The 14332-nt window shown below is 54.5% G+C and overlaps 1 protein-coding gene across 1 annotated transcript; it reads left to right on the top strand.

The window, feature by feature from the left end:
* Positions 1-5488: 5488 nt before the first annotated feature.
* VOLCADRAFT_43640 (uncharacterized protein) lies at positions 5489-8777 on the top strand (the record flags this gene model as incomplete). The annotated part of the gene is made up of 7 exons (XM_002954949.1): positions 5489-5559; positions 5667-5873; positions 5950-5962; positions 6548-6618; positions 7382-7489; positions 8002-8108; positions 8401-8777. Coding segments are annotated over 7 exons (954 nt in total), but the record flags the coding sequence as incomplete, so codon positions are not given.
* Between the last annotated feature and the right edge of the window lie 5555 nt (positions 8778-14332).

The raw sequence follows: 14332 nt of genomic DNA, 5'->3' as shown, positions 1-14332 counted from the left end.
CCTGCGGTGCACAAGTGACCCTTGGGTCGGTCCGGGCCTTAAAAGTGGAGCTCGACACGTCAGCAGCTGCCGGCAGCAGCAATAGCAGCGCAAGCAATACTAGCGGCTGTAGTGGTCTTGACGGCGCCGGTGGTGGCGGTCGCTCTGGCGCACGCGGGTCTATCACGGCAAGTACGACAATGCGGGAGGAGTACGGCAGGCGATGCCGTAGTTGCCGGCCGGGGGCCGGGGGGGTCCCTGGAAAAGCAGGCGGATTGAGGTCCCCTTGCCTAGAGACGGCCTCGCCGGTGTGTGTATGTATGTATGCATGTATGTATGTTGTGTGTGTGCTTACCGCATGGCCCGTGTTATCACCTGGTCTTGCGTGCTTCTACCGGCTAACTGGATCGGATGCATGCAGCCGCCGCCGCAGCAGCAGCCGTTGCACTACACCTACTGCTGCTGCCCCTGACGCTGCTGCTGCTGCTGCAGGGGGGGGAGGTCAGCGGGACGAGCGTCGCCGTCGTCGCAGCGGGATCCATACATGTACGGCGCCTCGTGGGCGGGGACATGCGGCTGGCGGCAAACGTCTTCGGATCGCGCACGACACCGCCTGCTCCGCCGGCGCCGGCAGCAGTAGCAGCAGCAGCAGCAGCGGGATCGGCACCGGCACCGCCGGTCTGTACGGCAGAGCCAGCGGCAACGTTGCCGTCGGCGGCGACAGGGGCGGCGGAAGGCCCCGCCAAGGCAGTGGTTGAACTAGGGGCAGTGTACGGCAGGAGGCTCCGAGTCCATACGGGTGAGGATGCGATCCGTGCGGTACCATGGGGAAACAGAAATTCCCGCGAACTAACGACTAACTGCCAACCAGGGTTCGACACTGACCTTCCTGAAACTTGCGGGCTCCCCCGTACCTCCCAAATTTTCCTTACGGAGGGGGCCCCGTACCAGGCTCCTGTACCGGCCGAAAACCTTACGGGGCCCCCCGTAACCCCCGCAAAACCTTTACGGGGGCGCTGTCCTTGGCTGAAACGCTGTGGAAAGTGACGCTTTGCATTTTTTTGCCCTGTAAATCGTTATTTTCGTTATTTTCTCGTGAACCATTACACTCGGGGACACGGCACACTCAGTGAAAGCCAAGCGCCTTGGCCGCCGCGGCCGCCCATCCCTTCTGCTCCTCTTTCTCGTCCTCCTCATCCTCGTCCTCCTCCTCATCATCAAAATCCTCAGGGTGTTACAGACCAGAAGTTATAAAAGTATCATGAAAAGTGTAGTTAAATATTGCAATATGAATTATGTCTGCCAAGTGTGTGGCCTTATCCTTTATATGGTCAAAGGGTACTACAACCTTGCATGGCAGTCGGCAATCGGTCCGTCCTCTCCCCTAGGGGGGACTTTACGGGCCCCATACGGCCTCTTATAAATCCTTAAAATCCTTACGGGTGCCCCCGTAACCGGCCTTCGGCCGGTCCGGGGGCGGTCCCGTACGAGGGCGCTTCGCGCCCCAAAATCCTTACGGGGGCCACTGTAAAGTCCTACGGGCCCTTACGGGGATACCGAAAAAAGGCCAAAAACTTACGGGCCCCGTACGGGGTGTCGAACCCTGCTGCCAACCGTAAGTTTCCGTTTCGCGTCCGTACAACAGGTGGGGGCGCAATCCGTATTGGCACGTTGGACTGCGGGACTGGGGGCGGTGACGGCGGTGGCAGCGCCGCCGCCGCCAATGTGCATGCTGCTGCTGATGAAGGCGGCGGTGGCAGCGACAGCAGCGCTGGGGGCGCCGAGATACTGTCGTACGGCGGTGCCGTAGTCCTGGAGGGGCTCGAGGGCGATGTGGTGGTGGACAGCGGCGGAGGGCCGATCAAGGTGAACTGATATGTACGACATGTACGACAGAAGGCTCTGATCCGTTGATAGTAACGTGTGTTCCGACCTCGCCGACAAAGTTTCCTCTCCCTCAACATCAACATAAGATATTACCGCCACACACATACATACATACATACATACATGCACACATACATACACACACTCCGCCTAATCTCCCTGCCGGCCGCATATTTCCGTTTTAGGCCATATATCCATCGGCAGATCAAAACCTCCTGTTAACTTCAGCCTGGCTTTGGCCGTGCCGTGTTCTCACCACAGGTATCCGCCCGCAATGCGGCAACCCAAGTCCCCACCCCCCCGGATGGGAACCAAAGGCGGTCCAAAACCCCCTCCCAAAACCCTTTAGCAGTTGGCGCTTTTAACGTCGGTTAGCAGTTAATTCGTTGTTAACTGAATAACAATTCTTGTTGGTTTCACACCAAAAATTCCCCACCCCAACCCCCCAAAAAGGAAAACTCTTTCCCCGCTGTGTGGGAATGTGGAGTAATTTTGTGTGATCGTGTGTGTGTCTGTCTTCGTGGGGTGTTTTGCTCGTCGTCCCAGGTGCTCGTCCAATCTTGCCTCCGTACAGCCTGGCTGGCCAGTGGCGGTGGCTCGGTGGATCTGGCTCTGTCCCCGGGAGTGGTTCTGGAGCGGGTGGATGTACGAGGGGCTGCGGAGGTGGTCGTACAACCGGGTAGGGTGGGGTGGGGTTTGTGCTTTGATGGTGGGGTGTCGTCCAGTGCTGTCTGATCGGGTTGTGAAGTGTCGTACCATATGTCGTATGTCATTTCCGATCATCTGGCGAGGGAAAGGCTGGGGGATTTACTGTGGGGGTTATTGGGGTTTCGGATTTCATAGGAAAGGAGGGCGAGGGGGAGGGAGGGGGGAGATAGGGGGGGAGGGAGGGAGGGAGGGAGGAGTTATCGCACATTAAAACAAAATGCCAATGATCCGCTGCTGACATCCCGGCTGTGCTAGCTGAGGGCAGGAGTGCATGTATCTCGCGGCGCGCATGAGCCGTACACTTAAATATGATATGTCGTACATCTGCCGTACCTTCAATTGGTTTGTGTCCTCCTCCCCAACCCTCCCACCAATCCTCCTGAGGCACACACGTCTGGTCGTGTCTGACTGGACCTGGTTGCAGATCTGCAACACTACCTAGAGCTACTGCCACCGCCTGAACCATCGGCAGTAGCAGCAGCTTCAACACGAGCAGCAGCAGTAGCAGCAGTAGTGGCACCGCCGGGAAACAACAGCATCTTGCCATCTTGTCATGGCTCTCCAAAGATGTCGTACGATGACAGCAACACCACCAGCGCCAGTAGTCACGGCAGCAGCAGTAGCTCCGCCAGCACCGGTACCGGCAGTAGCACCTCATCAGGCGTGTGGGCTGCCAGGATAATAGCTTCGCAGCCCGAGGGACGAAGGGTCGGGGGCAGGTACGACCGTGTACGGGCAATATAGCCAAGCAAAAGCAAGCATCAGGGAGCGAAATGAGGGAGCGGCTTAAGGCTGCCAGGGTTTGCTGTGGCTGCACTGGGGACTTGCAAGGCGTGTGTCCGTATGTGTGTCTGTATGTGTACATGTGTGTATATGTGCGTATCGTGTATGTATGTATGTATGTATGTATGTATGTATGTATGTATGTATGTATGTATATATGTATGTATATATGTATGTATGTGTGTGTATGTGCGCGTACGCTTGTGTGTATGTGTGTTCCGATCGCAAGCCAAACCGTTATTTATCATTATTATTATTATTATTATTATTAATTTACGATTATTACTATTTATTACTTAATCATACGTCCATATCCTATTTTATCAATTGTGTATTATGTTGCTTAAATATTTGCAGCTAGCAGCTGATGTCTGGGGCCGGAATGACAGGGGCCCCCCATGCCCCTCATGCAGAGGCGGCGAGCTGCGGAGCACGGGAGCGGTGGTGGTGGTGGAGGCGGGGGGTGGCGTTGTCAGTCTGCGGCGGTCGGGCTGGATGGACGTACTGAGGGCCAAGATGGCGGAGAGAGCAGCAGGCCAGCAGGGCAACAACACTACTAGCAGCGAAGGCAGCTTATAGCTGATGCGTCTGCTGATTCCGATAGTGTGGCAGTAGCAGTACTAGTTGCAGCAGTAGCGGAAGAAAGCAGCAGTAGCAGTAGCGGCAGCAGTGGGTTGGGTGGTAGTGGAGTGGTAGTGGTGTTAGGAGATGCAAAAGAGGGTCAGGTATCAGGGAAACGGGCGTGTGCATGGGACGAGTGCGGCCAGGGGGGAGGGTAGGTGGGGGAAAAAGGCGAACCACGAACGAGTGAAGCTGCTGCCAAGGAAAGAGTGCTGCGTGGGGGAGGGGAAAGGGTGTCTGGGTGGGATAGTAGGTAGGTGTGGGGCATCTTCATCCTATCCATGACGGCTAAAGGTAATGTCGAGTATGAGCTGGCCGGGGTGAGGGCTCTCTGGGGTCGCGGTGGAGTGTTTTTTGAATGGAGAGGGGAGATGGAGGTGTATGTGGTGAAGGACCGATTTTGTGTGATTCCGGAAGCTTCGTTGATCGGGCTCCAAGGCGGGGCGGCATCTGGGACGTAGTTGATCTGTGATGCGCGTTTGGGGCTCTATGAACGGTAATTGGTTGTTGGCTGTAGGCGCGCAGGGGAGTCAGGCGGTGGAAGTTTTTTCCCCCACAACAGGCTGTGTGGTTGTCAGTTCGAGTTTTCGAGTTCGCGCAGTCGTGAACAGGGGAAGCATTGAATGGGGGAAAGGGGGGATGATGGGGGGAAGCCGCGATACTGCGCAGAGTTCACAGGCCAATACGTGCGGCGATGCGCCATGCGGTGGTATGGTTACGATATCACGTTTGGGAGGGTGGGTTGTCTCTTCAGGGCCGCTGTCGAAGTTGCCGTCAGTGCGACCGACATTCGGGTGTTTGATCCGGTCATGGATGCGGTAGGATGGGGTTGCCTTGTGGTTTTCCCTTATTCATGTCGTGTGGCACGATTTTGGGAGTTCGTAAGGCCTAAACGAACCACCAGATTAGTGGACGTTACATGAATTCACTTGTTGCGTTGTCGCTGTAAGTCACGATGGCTTACACATGGAAGGGAACATGGAGTTCCGCATTGTAACGGCATCAAAGAGGAACATAGTTTCTGGCGAATTAGCGTTTAGCAATATAGTTGGACGACAGGATTTCATTGTGCTTGCGGAGATGTATTGATTTGGCCCCTGGATCGACTATTTTTGTCTTAAGCTCGTAACCCAAGCGAATGTGAACATTTTGCAAATAATTTGTGCATAACACGAGTACATACTACATGCAGGGAAAACTTTAAAGGTTACGGGCATTGTTGCACGAATTGCGGTTGGCCAGACTGCACGACGCAGGAAGTATGACTTGTCTTTGCATGCATCCTTGAAGATTTGTTAAATGGCACATTTAGGTGGGATGAAATGGACTGATAATTAGCATGGAACCTTACAGGCTCTCCTACACAAACTTTACCCTGGAATGTACCTTTGCATTGTTTCTCCAAGGCAGGTGGTGTTAATGGGTATCTTTTAGGGCCCTGAAATGTTGTAGTAGTTTCTTAGGGTAATTTTTGTCAGGCCTTTCCAAAGTATTTTGCGCCATGGTCGAGCCACTGAGCAACCCGGATCCTCTCGCTGGACATCCACATTATTCAAAAGTCAAGGACCTTGGCATAGGCAGGTCTTAGCTTCGCGCATAGCACCGGGATCACTTCGGGGACCCTTCGGTCAGGGTCCTTCTTGTCCACACCCCCAAAGTAATGCCTATGCTTTCCCGCGATTAGGAAGTTTTGGGAGCGTTGCGCTATATCAGCGGAAGGAGGGACGCGGCGAGCCATCGCTATGCGCTGTGAAGTTCATGCCAAGAAGTGGACCCGGCGTCGATGTGAATCTTATTCAGCGCGAGATTCAGAGCCACCGCGTGTTGCGCCATCCTCACGTTATTCGCTTCAAGCAGCTGGGCCTGACAAACACACACATCTTCATGTGTATGGAGTAAGTTTGTAACTCAGGTCCTGCTTACGTAATGCTTTTTGCGCTGACGAGGTACTCTCTTTTTCTGGCCCTACAGGTACGCCGATCAGGTTGGTGCTAAGAATGGCCGATAGAACAATGTCATGAACAGGGGGTATAAGAGTATGGGATGACCGCCTCCCGGCAACCAGGCATGGGAATGGGGCTTCAGGCATCAGGCGTAGCTTCGTGCAGCATGCGGGTGCCTACCAAAAATGTTTTAAACGTTTGAACCATGCAAAATTTTCGGAAACTTTGCGCTAAACATTTGTTCCCCCGCAAGCGCACCCTCTTCCTGCGTGAGGGAGCGCTGACCATCCTACGACTGAGGGAGCACGCCGCGCAGCAGTCATCTCCATGCCGAAATTTTTCTCCCCCTGTATCATTATGATGGTTTCGCGGCCGGAGGGCATGTGGGCTCCTAGATCCTTACGAACCTCCACACAGCTCAACCGAAACCGTGCTTGCCCTGTCTCCTCCTCTGCTATTCGGCCTTGGACTCAGGGGTCAACCGCGACAATGGCGGTCACAAGGCCACCGCGAACAAACTCCGTTGAAACAGATGGCGCTTGACATAGAACTGTCTGCCACATCAGGCTGCCACAGACCTGACCCTGGTTGCTGCTGCTGTCGCTATACGCTGCTGTACGTTGCAGGGTGATCTTTTGGGATTTCTGCGACGCAAGGGGCCGCTACCCGAGGCAGACGCGCGGTGGCTCTTCCAGCAGTGAGTCCCGCGTACCTCAAGGGGAGGCAAGGCATTTTCATTCTCTACATCTGCGACCACAGCTCCGGGGATGCGGCTTCCTGCTATCCAGAAGAACCCAGATTATCAATATAGCTGATCAAATGACCCAAATCAAATGACCCAATTCGATTTCCTGGCTTACCAAATAGCCGAATGTGAGCCAGGCAAGATGACCTAAATCGATTAAACTGAATTGAACGACCCAAATCGAATGACCCAGATCGAACGACTGAAATCGAATGACCCAGATCGAACGAACCCAATCGATTGACCAAATTGATTTGACCCAAATCGATTGACCTCAATCGAATGACTCGGATTAATCGAATGGACCAAATCGAGCAATACAAGGGGCCTAAGGATCCATCACATGCTCCTGTCGCCGCTGGCAACTGTGCTAACACACTGAGGCAGGGACAGCGCACGGCTAACAAACGTTGGCCTTCTCGATTTTCCCCTAGTAGAATTCCAAGCCCCTTGGGACTCGGGTATGTGCATATGCGCGATAGGTAGAAGGTAAGACCCCCTGAGGGGGAAGTATGGGAGACCCAGCCAACCACCAGCTGAGGAAGAAGGGAAGGGGATCGGGCCCCTCAGGTGAAGCACCCACGTGGTGGTGCACGTATGTATGTATGTATGTATGTATGTATGTATGCATGTACACACGCGTCCTCGAAATACTCCCACCCACACACGCATGTGGGGATTTCTTTCCCCACCGTTCCGATTCGGCGGCTGGCAGGTTCATTTTCGGTCTGGACTACTGCCATCTGAAGGGGGTGGTCAATCGAGATTTAAAGCCGGAGAACTTGCTGCTCAAGCTGACGCCGGAGGCTAGCAAGCGACACAGGTGAGAGGGTGAGAGGACGGTTTCGTGTCTTCTTCATGTACATGAGTGTGTGTTCGTTGGAGTCACCGACAGTGCGCCTGACCGGTGAGGTGTGCGCACTGGAAATGCAGCTGCGGCATGTGTGGTAGCGTATGGTGTGTGGTTGCGTAAGAGGAGGGTTGGTAAGGGTGGTAGGATGATGGCAGGTGAATGGATTGCGGTTTTGGTATTTATCCTGATCTCGTATATCCTTTCAATGCTCATCACAGCCATCGCCATCGTATTCACCATCCCCCCATCCTTTCCGACGTCAACATCTTTCCGCTATCATGCAGGCGCCACCAACTGCAGGAGCGGGAGCAGCAGCAGCGACTACTGGAGCAAATGCAACAGCTGCAGCTACAACAACAGCAGGAACAAGATGGCTCCGGCGGCGGTGGGGGCGGTGGGGGCAGCGGCGGCGGGGCCGGTGCAAAACCGCCCTCGCCGTTGCCGCAACTGCCGCCGCTGGGGCTCATAGAGCACCGTACCAGCAACACCTTCAACTTGCACATTAAGATTGCGGACTTTGGGCTGTCTAAGCGCGCCGCACATTCACTGCCCAAGACGCGCGTGGGGACGATAAACTATATGGCACCTGGTGCGTGGATTAAGGGGGAGGAGTGCGGGGGTGGGGGTCGGGGTTATGGAGTTGAGGGAAGAGGTGGGAGGTGGAGCCATGTCCTGTGCACCAAAGACAGTACGAATCTCCGCCGTACATCACATATACAGCTGGGGCCATGGTTCCAGGGAGGGGGCTCAGCTTGTTGCGGAAAACATGGAAATCAAATACTTGTCCGTGTTTGTTTTGCTAATTCACATGCTCCCTTTTTAGCCGCTTTAGCCTCCCGCCCCGCTCCCTTTCTCAACGCCGTTGCCACCGGCGGCTGCAGAGGTACTGCTGGCGGGACCTTCCCAGCGGTACGACGGTCACAAGGCCGACATCTGGTCAGCAGGCGTCGTACTGTACGCCATGCTATTCTCCCGCGTGCCGTTCGAGGTGATGCACGAGCCAGCTGCGGCCCAACAACAGCAAGGTCAACAAAAGCAACAGCAGCAGGCAGGGGCTGCACGCGACCGCGCCGCGACCATCCAGCGCATTTTGGAGGGTGACTGGGCGGTGCCGCCGGGTATGACCGTGACGCCCCAGTGCCTGCATCTGCTGACCCAGATGCTTGTTCCGGACCCAGCTCATAGGATCCCGATGGCCGCCATTATGGAACATCCCTGGTTCCGGAGCGGCCTGCCGCCGGCAGCGCTGACGATGAATACGGCACTTGTACGGCAGCAGACGGCGGCGGGGGCCGCGGCTGGCGACCAGACGGAAGCGGAAATTGATGAGATCCTGGAGGATTTGCGTGTTCAGGCGGCGGCGGACGCGGCGGACGCAGTGACGGCGGCGCTGGCGGCGTCGCACAGCCGTAGCAGCGACGGTGCGGCGGAGGAGCGGCGGGCGTTTGAGGTCCGGGACATCGCGCCGTGCGACGAGGAGGACGAGCAGCCGGCGCCGCCGGCAGCGGCGGCGGCGCGCAGGCCAGCGCCGCGGTTGGCGGCCCCGGCGCTGCCTGCGGAGCGGCACGGCGGCCCGTGCTCCCCGTTGCAAACCTCTCCACGTGTCGGCAACGGTGCCGCCGCTCCTGCCGCCGCGTCGGGCCAGATTTTGAAGCCAGCTCCGCCGGCTTGATTCCCTCCCCTTCTGTAGACGATGGATCGTCGGCGTATGGAACACTGGTATGGGCCAACAAGTAAGAGGAAGGGGGCAAAAACGGTGAATATGATTGCTGCCTCAGCACGCATCGGGAGGAGGAGGACGCTATACGTACGGCCCTGGTTTGCTGACCGGCAGATTTTCAGACAGTTTACTGACGGATGAGCCATGTGGCTGGCTAGGTGGTGCATGATGCCTGGAAATGTCTGAGATTCTTCATATTTGCAAGAAGTATGGGGGAAGAATAGCGAACGGAATGAAACGTGACTGATGGAAATCTGGGGTGATGAAGATGAGGAGGAAGGGGTGAAATGCATGTGTGTGAGGGAAAAGGATGGTAGGATAGCATGGGGATCGTGGTTTGGGGGGAAGAGGGGAAACATGGCCCGGAATGCGGCGGATGGTGGGAGGGTAGGCAACTGGGGTGTTGGGCTGGGTACTGTACGCGCGGCAGCTCAGCGGCCAGTTGGGGGTCGGGGAGAACGAGAATGGGAATGCGTTAAGGGGGAATGACGGAGGTAAGTGGAGGTAGAAAAAGAAAGTCTAACCTCCGGTTGTTTGGAGGGGATGGAAGGGAAAATTTCGAAGGCACGCCAGAACGGCAGAACGGTCAGAGCCAGCAGGGAGTCAGCGGTTTGCAGGGGTCAGCTGTAGCAGCAGCTGTAGTGGTAACGGTAACGGTAACGGAAATCTCGTCCATGGATGATTCTACCCCACACCCGACGACACCATCCGCACGGTGCAACCTCACGTGGCATGTTGCATCCTGGCATCCCTATGAGCCACATCACAGCGCAGACGCCATCGACACCGGGAATGCCATGACTGACACCTACGTTCGCTTAGAGGTCCGCATGCACATCACACTTCATGGAAATGCACACACACACACATACACACACAACGCTGTCTCTTGAACTGTGTTTGAATATATATATGTTATAAATGGTGGCAGGACTTGCCGCTGGGAATGGTACGCTTACTCGACGGTTGGTTTAGTAGGGAGGTGCGGGAAGGTGGACACAGCGGCTTGCTCTCTTGTCTCTTGTGCAGTCATGCACGTATACGAGGTCGTGCACGTACAGGTGCGCGTGAGGTAGGGAGAGATGGATAGGGGGAGGCATGTGGTCATTCACTCAACCTGAACAGCGACTTCTGCGGGCCATGCTACTGCTTCCATTCATACCACCACCATTCTTACTGATGTCGTACTACGGGACACGCAAGCACGTGTACGGTGATGGAAATGGAATTACGTCGCTCAGTCGCAGATCTGAGGCAAACACACGGCGAGTACTAATGCTAGTAGTATAGCAGTAGTAGTATTAGCAATAATAGTAGATGTAGTAGCACTAGTAGTAGTAGTAGTAGTAGTAGTAGTAGTAGTAGTAGTATGCAAGACATTTGGGTGCAAGGTGAAGCGCGTGCACATACGTATCTGTTACAAGGCATAACATCGCTTACGCCAAAACGCGGCGTGTGCATGTGTGTGTGCATGTGTGTGCGTACGCATTCATGCGTGTACATGTGTGCGTTCTTGATGGCCATGTCATCGTTATGTTCCGTAAAGTAATAATGGCGACTAACCATCCAGGGAAGATAGGATAAGCAAAAGTAGGAAGAGATGTGTGCGCATGCACGTTATCTGGCCCTGCTCTCGGCATGGTTTGACGCGGTGTAAGGGACTTTCGGAGGAGGTGAAGGAGGAGGTGGGTAAGGGGGAGGGTAAGGGGGGAAGGAGGAAGAAGAAGAAGCGGGAGAAGAGTAGGATGTGCTGAACCCCCTTCCTGTGAGCTGAGGTGAGGAGGTGGAGAAAGGGGACGGAAAGGCGGGGAGTAAGGAGGAGCACGAGGGTTTGAGGGGGGGAGGTATAGTGGGAGGGAGGAATAGCAGGGAGCATGCCTGGGACCCCACACTGCTGCACTTTGAAAGCAGGAGTGGGTGGGGGGGATAAGACGTAGATGACGAAGAAACAAAAGCCAAAATGACATCGGGTTTTGACCCCAGGTGGGAGGAAAAGCCCTTACACGCGCTAGCCCAGCCTGGTCCTTCATGAGGTTGGTGATCTGCAAATCACTCCTCGTCCGTTTCCACATCCATATGATCTGGTCTGTCAAGGGTCAGTGTCTGGGTTGCCCGTTGTTTTGGGAACTGCGAGTTGTTGGAAAGAGCTGTGAGGTCGTGTGTGTGTGTGTGTGTGTGTGTGTGTGTGTGTGTGTGTGTGTGTGCATGTAAGACGAGTGCTTGTTGTTGTTGTTGTGGTTACAGTATTTCCGCCGCCGACGCAGCGGGTGCCCTCACGAGCCGTGAGGCTCCAGAGCACGCTGTTGACGCTCATCAAAAACCTCAGTAAGGAAAGTAGCGATTTTCCTCGGATTGGTATTAAGAAATACCTTGCGCATATCAGTATCTTCAACGTTAATCAGAAACCTATTACGCAACTCAGTATACGCCTCACACTCCATGAGCACATGATATTCATCCTCAACCTTACCCGACGTACAGACCTGACACGTACGGCACTCTCTCGGCCTATGGTGTCCTTTGTTGACCTCCAAAGGCCAACAACAAAGACGGAATTTGGCAACCATACGCAACTGGTTGACCGGCAAATAAACACGCAAATAGCCTGTGGGATCGGAGCCCTCTCTTGCTGGTGAAGGGGAGCCCATCCAGTTATGATACCTGCAAAGCGAAACCCCTTTACCTTGGAACACACGCGGATCACCCCCTTGGCTGAACTGATCCCAGTCACTTAAAAGGAACGCAGATAACCTCTCCAGAACCTCACCCACTCGAATCAACTGAGACGAGTATACATCTACCTTCTGAGAAACGGAGTCACACGCCGGCCACTCATGGCCCAACCAACGCAAAATGATGAGCACTTTAGACGACCAGCAATCCACTTTGAGATCAGACAGAAGAGCCAGACGGAGATCATCTACTAACACGTCATGATAGACCGACCCACGGGACTTGTGTAGCGTATGCATGTGCGGTTGGATATGGTAGTGGAGGAGGTCGCCCATTAATGGGGGACTACTGAGGCCTCCTACTGGTGATGCCGCACCACTGGTAAATAAGAAATAAATATCCATATAGGAAATGCGGGGAAGAGGAAAATAGGGGAGAAGGACGGGGGAGAAACGAGTCTGGTTATCTACTGCCGAAATTGGTGATGTACGGCAGACGCACGCCATGCGTATGTTGTCTGCCTAACAACCTAAACAATGCAAACACGCACAAATTGGAATTCGAACCCACCAGGTATCAACTATGCAGCAGCAGACGGTTATTAAGAGGTACGAGGTCAGCACTGCCGCATGTACGAGCGCCCCGCATGCCTTGTCTGCCGGGTTCGGCAATTTCGACGTTATATCCTTGCGCTTTGACTTTCTTATCTATGCATATCGTTTTAGTTGGCATATCGTTGCAATGATAGTGGTTAGGGCGGGGCGTAAGCGCGGCGATTGTTGGTGTTGGTTGGTGGCTTTGTGGCGATGGTTTACAACTGCTGGAGGGGGGTAAGGGAAGGGAAATTGAATGTACGCTAGGGCCCCCCGCAGGAATTTGCAAGGATCTCGGTCACGTGCGACCCTAGCCACACAACACTTTTTTTGGTCACCGCATGGTTATCTGTCAGGTTTGAAAGCCTTTGCATGCAGCGTCTTCTTCGCAGCTGCCTCTATATCCACCACACAGCCCGCGCAGCATTACTCCACCAGCCAGCGCAGCATTTGTAGCGGGTTGGTTAACATCATGCAGTTATCAAATAGGTGTAATAGCTGGCCGCTGAAAAGGCCTCTGTAGATGCTGGCGGAGCGGCTACTGTATTCCCCCCTCTTTGAAGGGATTCGTCTCGGGCTCTTACGGCCTGTGCCTGTACTACCTCCTACCCTCGGGCAAAAGAGGTGGTCCATTCACGTCACGTCATGTGCCGGCTCACATGCGCCTAGCTGTCTTCAGATTTTTCAGTTACAGAGTCTTAGTGGATCACAGCTACAATTTCTTATCACGATCCACATGAAGATTGTCGTGATTGAACTTGGTCTTCATTCGCGACATCTGCTATTAAGTACGTTTGAATTGCTTAGACGATTCAAGGTTACAGACGTGTTAGGTCTCGAATATAACTGTAAAGCTGGCCGCTGATATTCATCCAGTCGGGCACCACGCACCGCTATCCATACCAGACGGGCACGCAGCAATACCCCCGATGCATGGTGAACGGACGACATCAAGAGTTAGGGCCTTCACCTCCTGGAGGCGCACTGGACGACAACTCCGTAGGAAAGTAGGAAGCACCAGCAAGCATGACGCCAAAGGTTTCCCATCGAATCCGCACACGGAGGTCAACAAAAGACGTACAGACAGGCGAGTGGGGAACAGTAATAGCAACCGTACCTTCGATCTTCGGAAGGGTGGCTACTTACATTACAGTGGTTGAGGTGTCCAAAAATAAAGGGTCAAAATTTGACCAGAGAGACCGGCGCAAAGGTGAAAGCGATCTCCGAATGGGTAACTTAAGTTGGAAGGCGGACAAAAGGAACGGCGACGAGAGGCCTTGAACCCCGAGCACCAGTAAACAGATAGCTAAAGATCCAGCCCACTGATGGCCTAAGCACCTGACCAGGGTTTGTTAGGTGCGGCCAAGGCACCAGTACTTTCACAGCCTTGACACACGCAAACGTTAGCGGAACACGATCCGCACTCTACCGCTTTTCGTTGTATAGTTAAGGAAGTGCGGTTCGTAATTCTTACATAGCACAGCTGTGTAGATTAATACTTTCTAAAGCAGGTATAGCCTGTGTGGCAGCACCTTCAAGAGGACCGCATGAACAGTCACGCTAGCTGCGGCACCGGGCGGCAAGGTAATTCAGTGATGGTTTTCAAAGGCCAAGTCCAATAAAGTCATTGTTCACGACAAACGGTCGTGCACCATTGCGCGCGTAAAGGATCAAATCAAGGATAAAGAACGACGATAACCCCTTAAACACCGTACACACATCACTTGATGCTGCAGGGGGCCATGTCACCCCGCCCGCACGTGAAAGGCCACGCAAGGAGGAAGCAATGACTACGGGGTGATGTCGCGGTGCAACGTGGGGCGCCAA

The sequence above is a fragment of the Volvox carteri genome, assembly GCF_000143455.1.
Source record: "Volvox carteri f. nagariensis unplaced genomic scaffold VOLCAscaffold_47, whole genome shotgun sequence".
NCBI classification, from domain to species: Eukaryota; Viridiplantae; Chlorophyta; class Chlorophyceae; order Chlamydomonadales; family Volvocaceae; genus Volvox; species Volvox carteri.
This window is presented reverse-complemented; position numbering and strand designations above follow the sequence as displayed.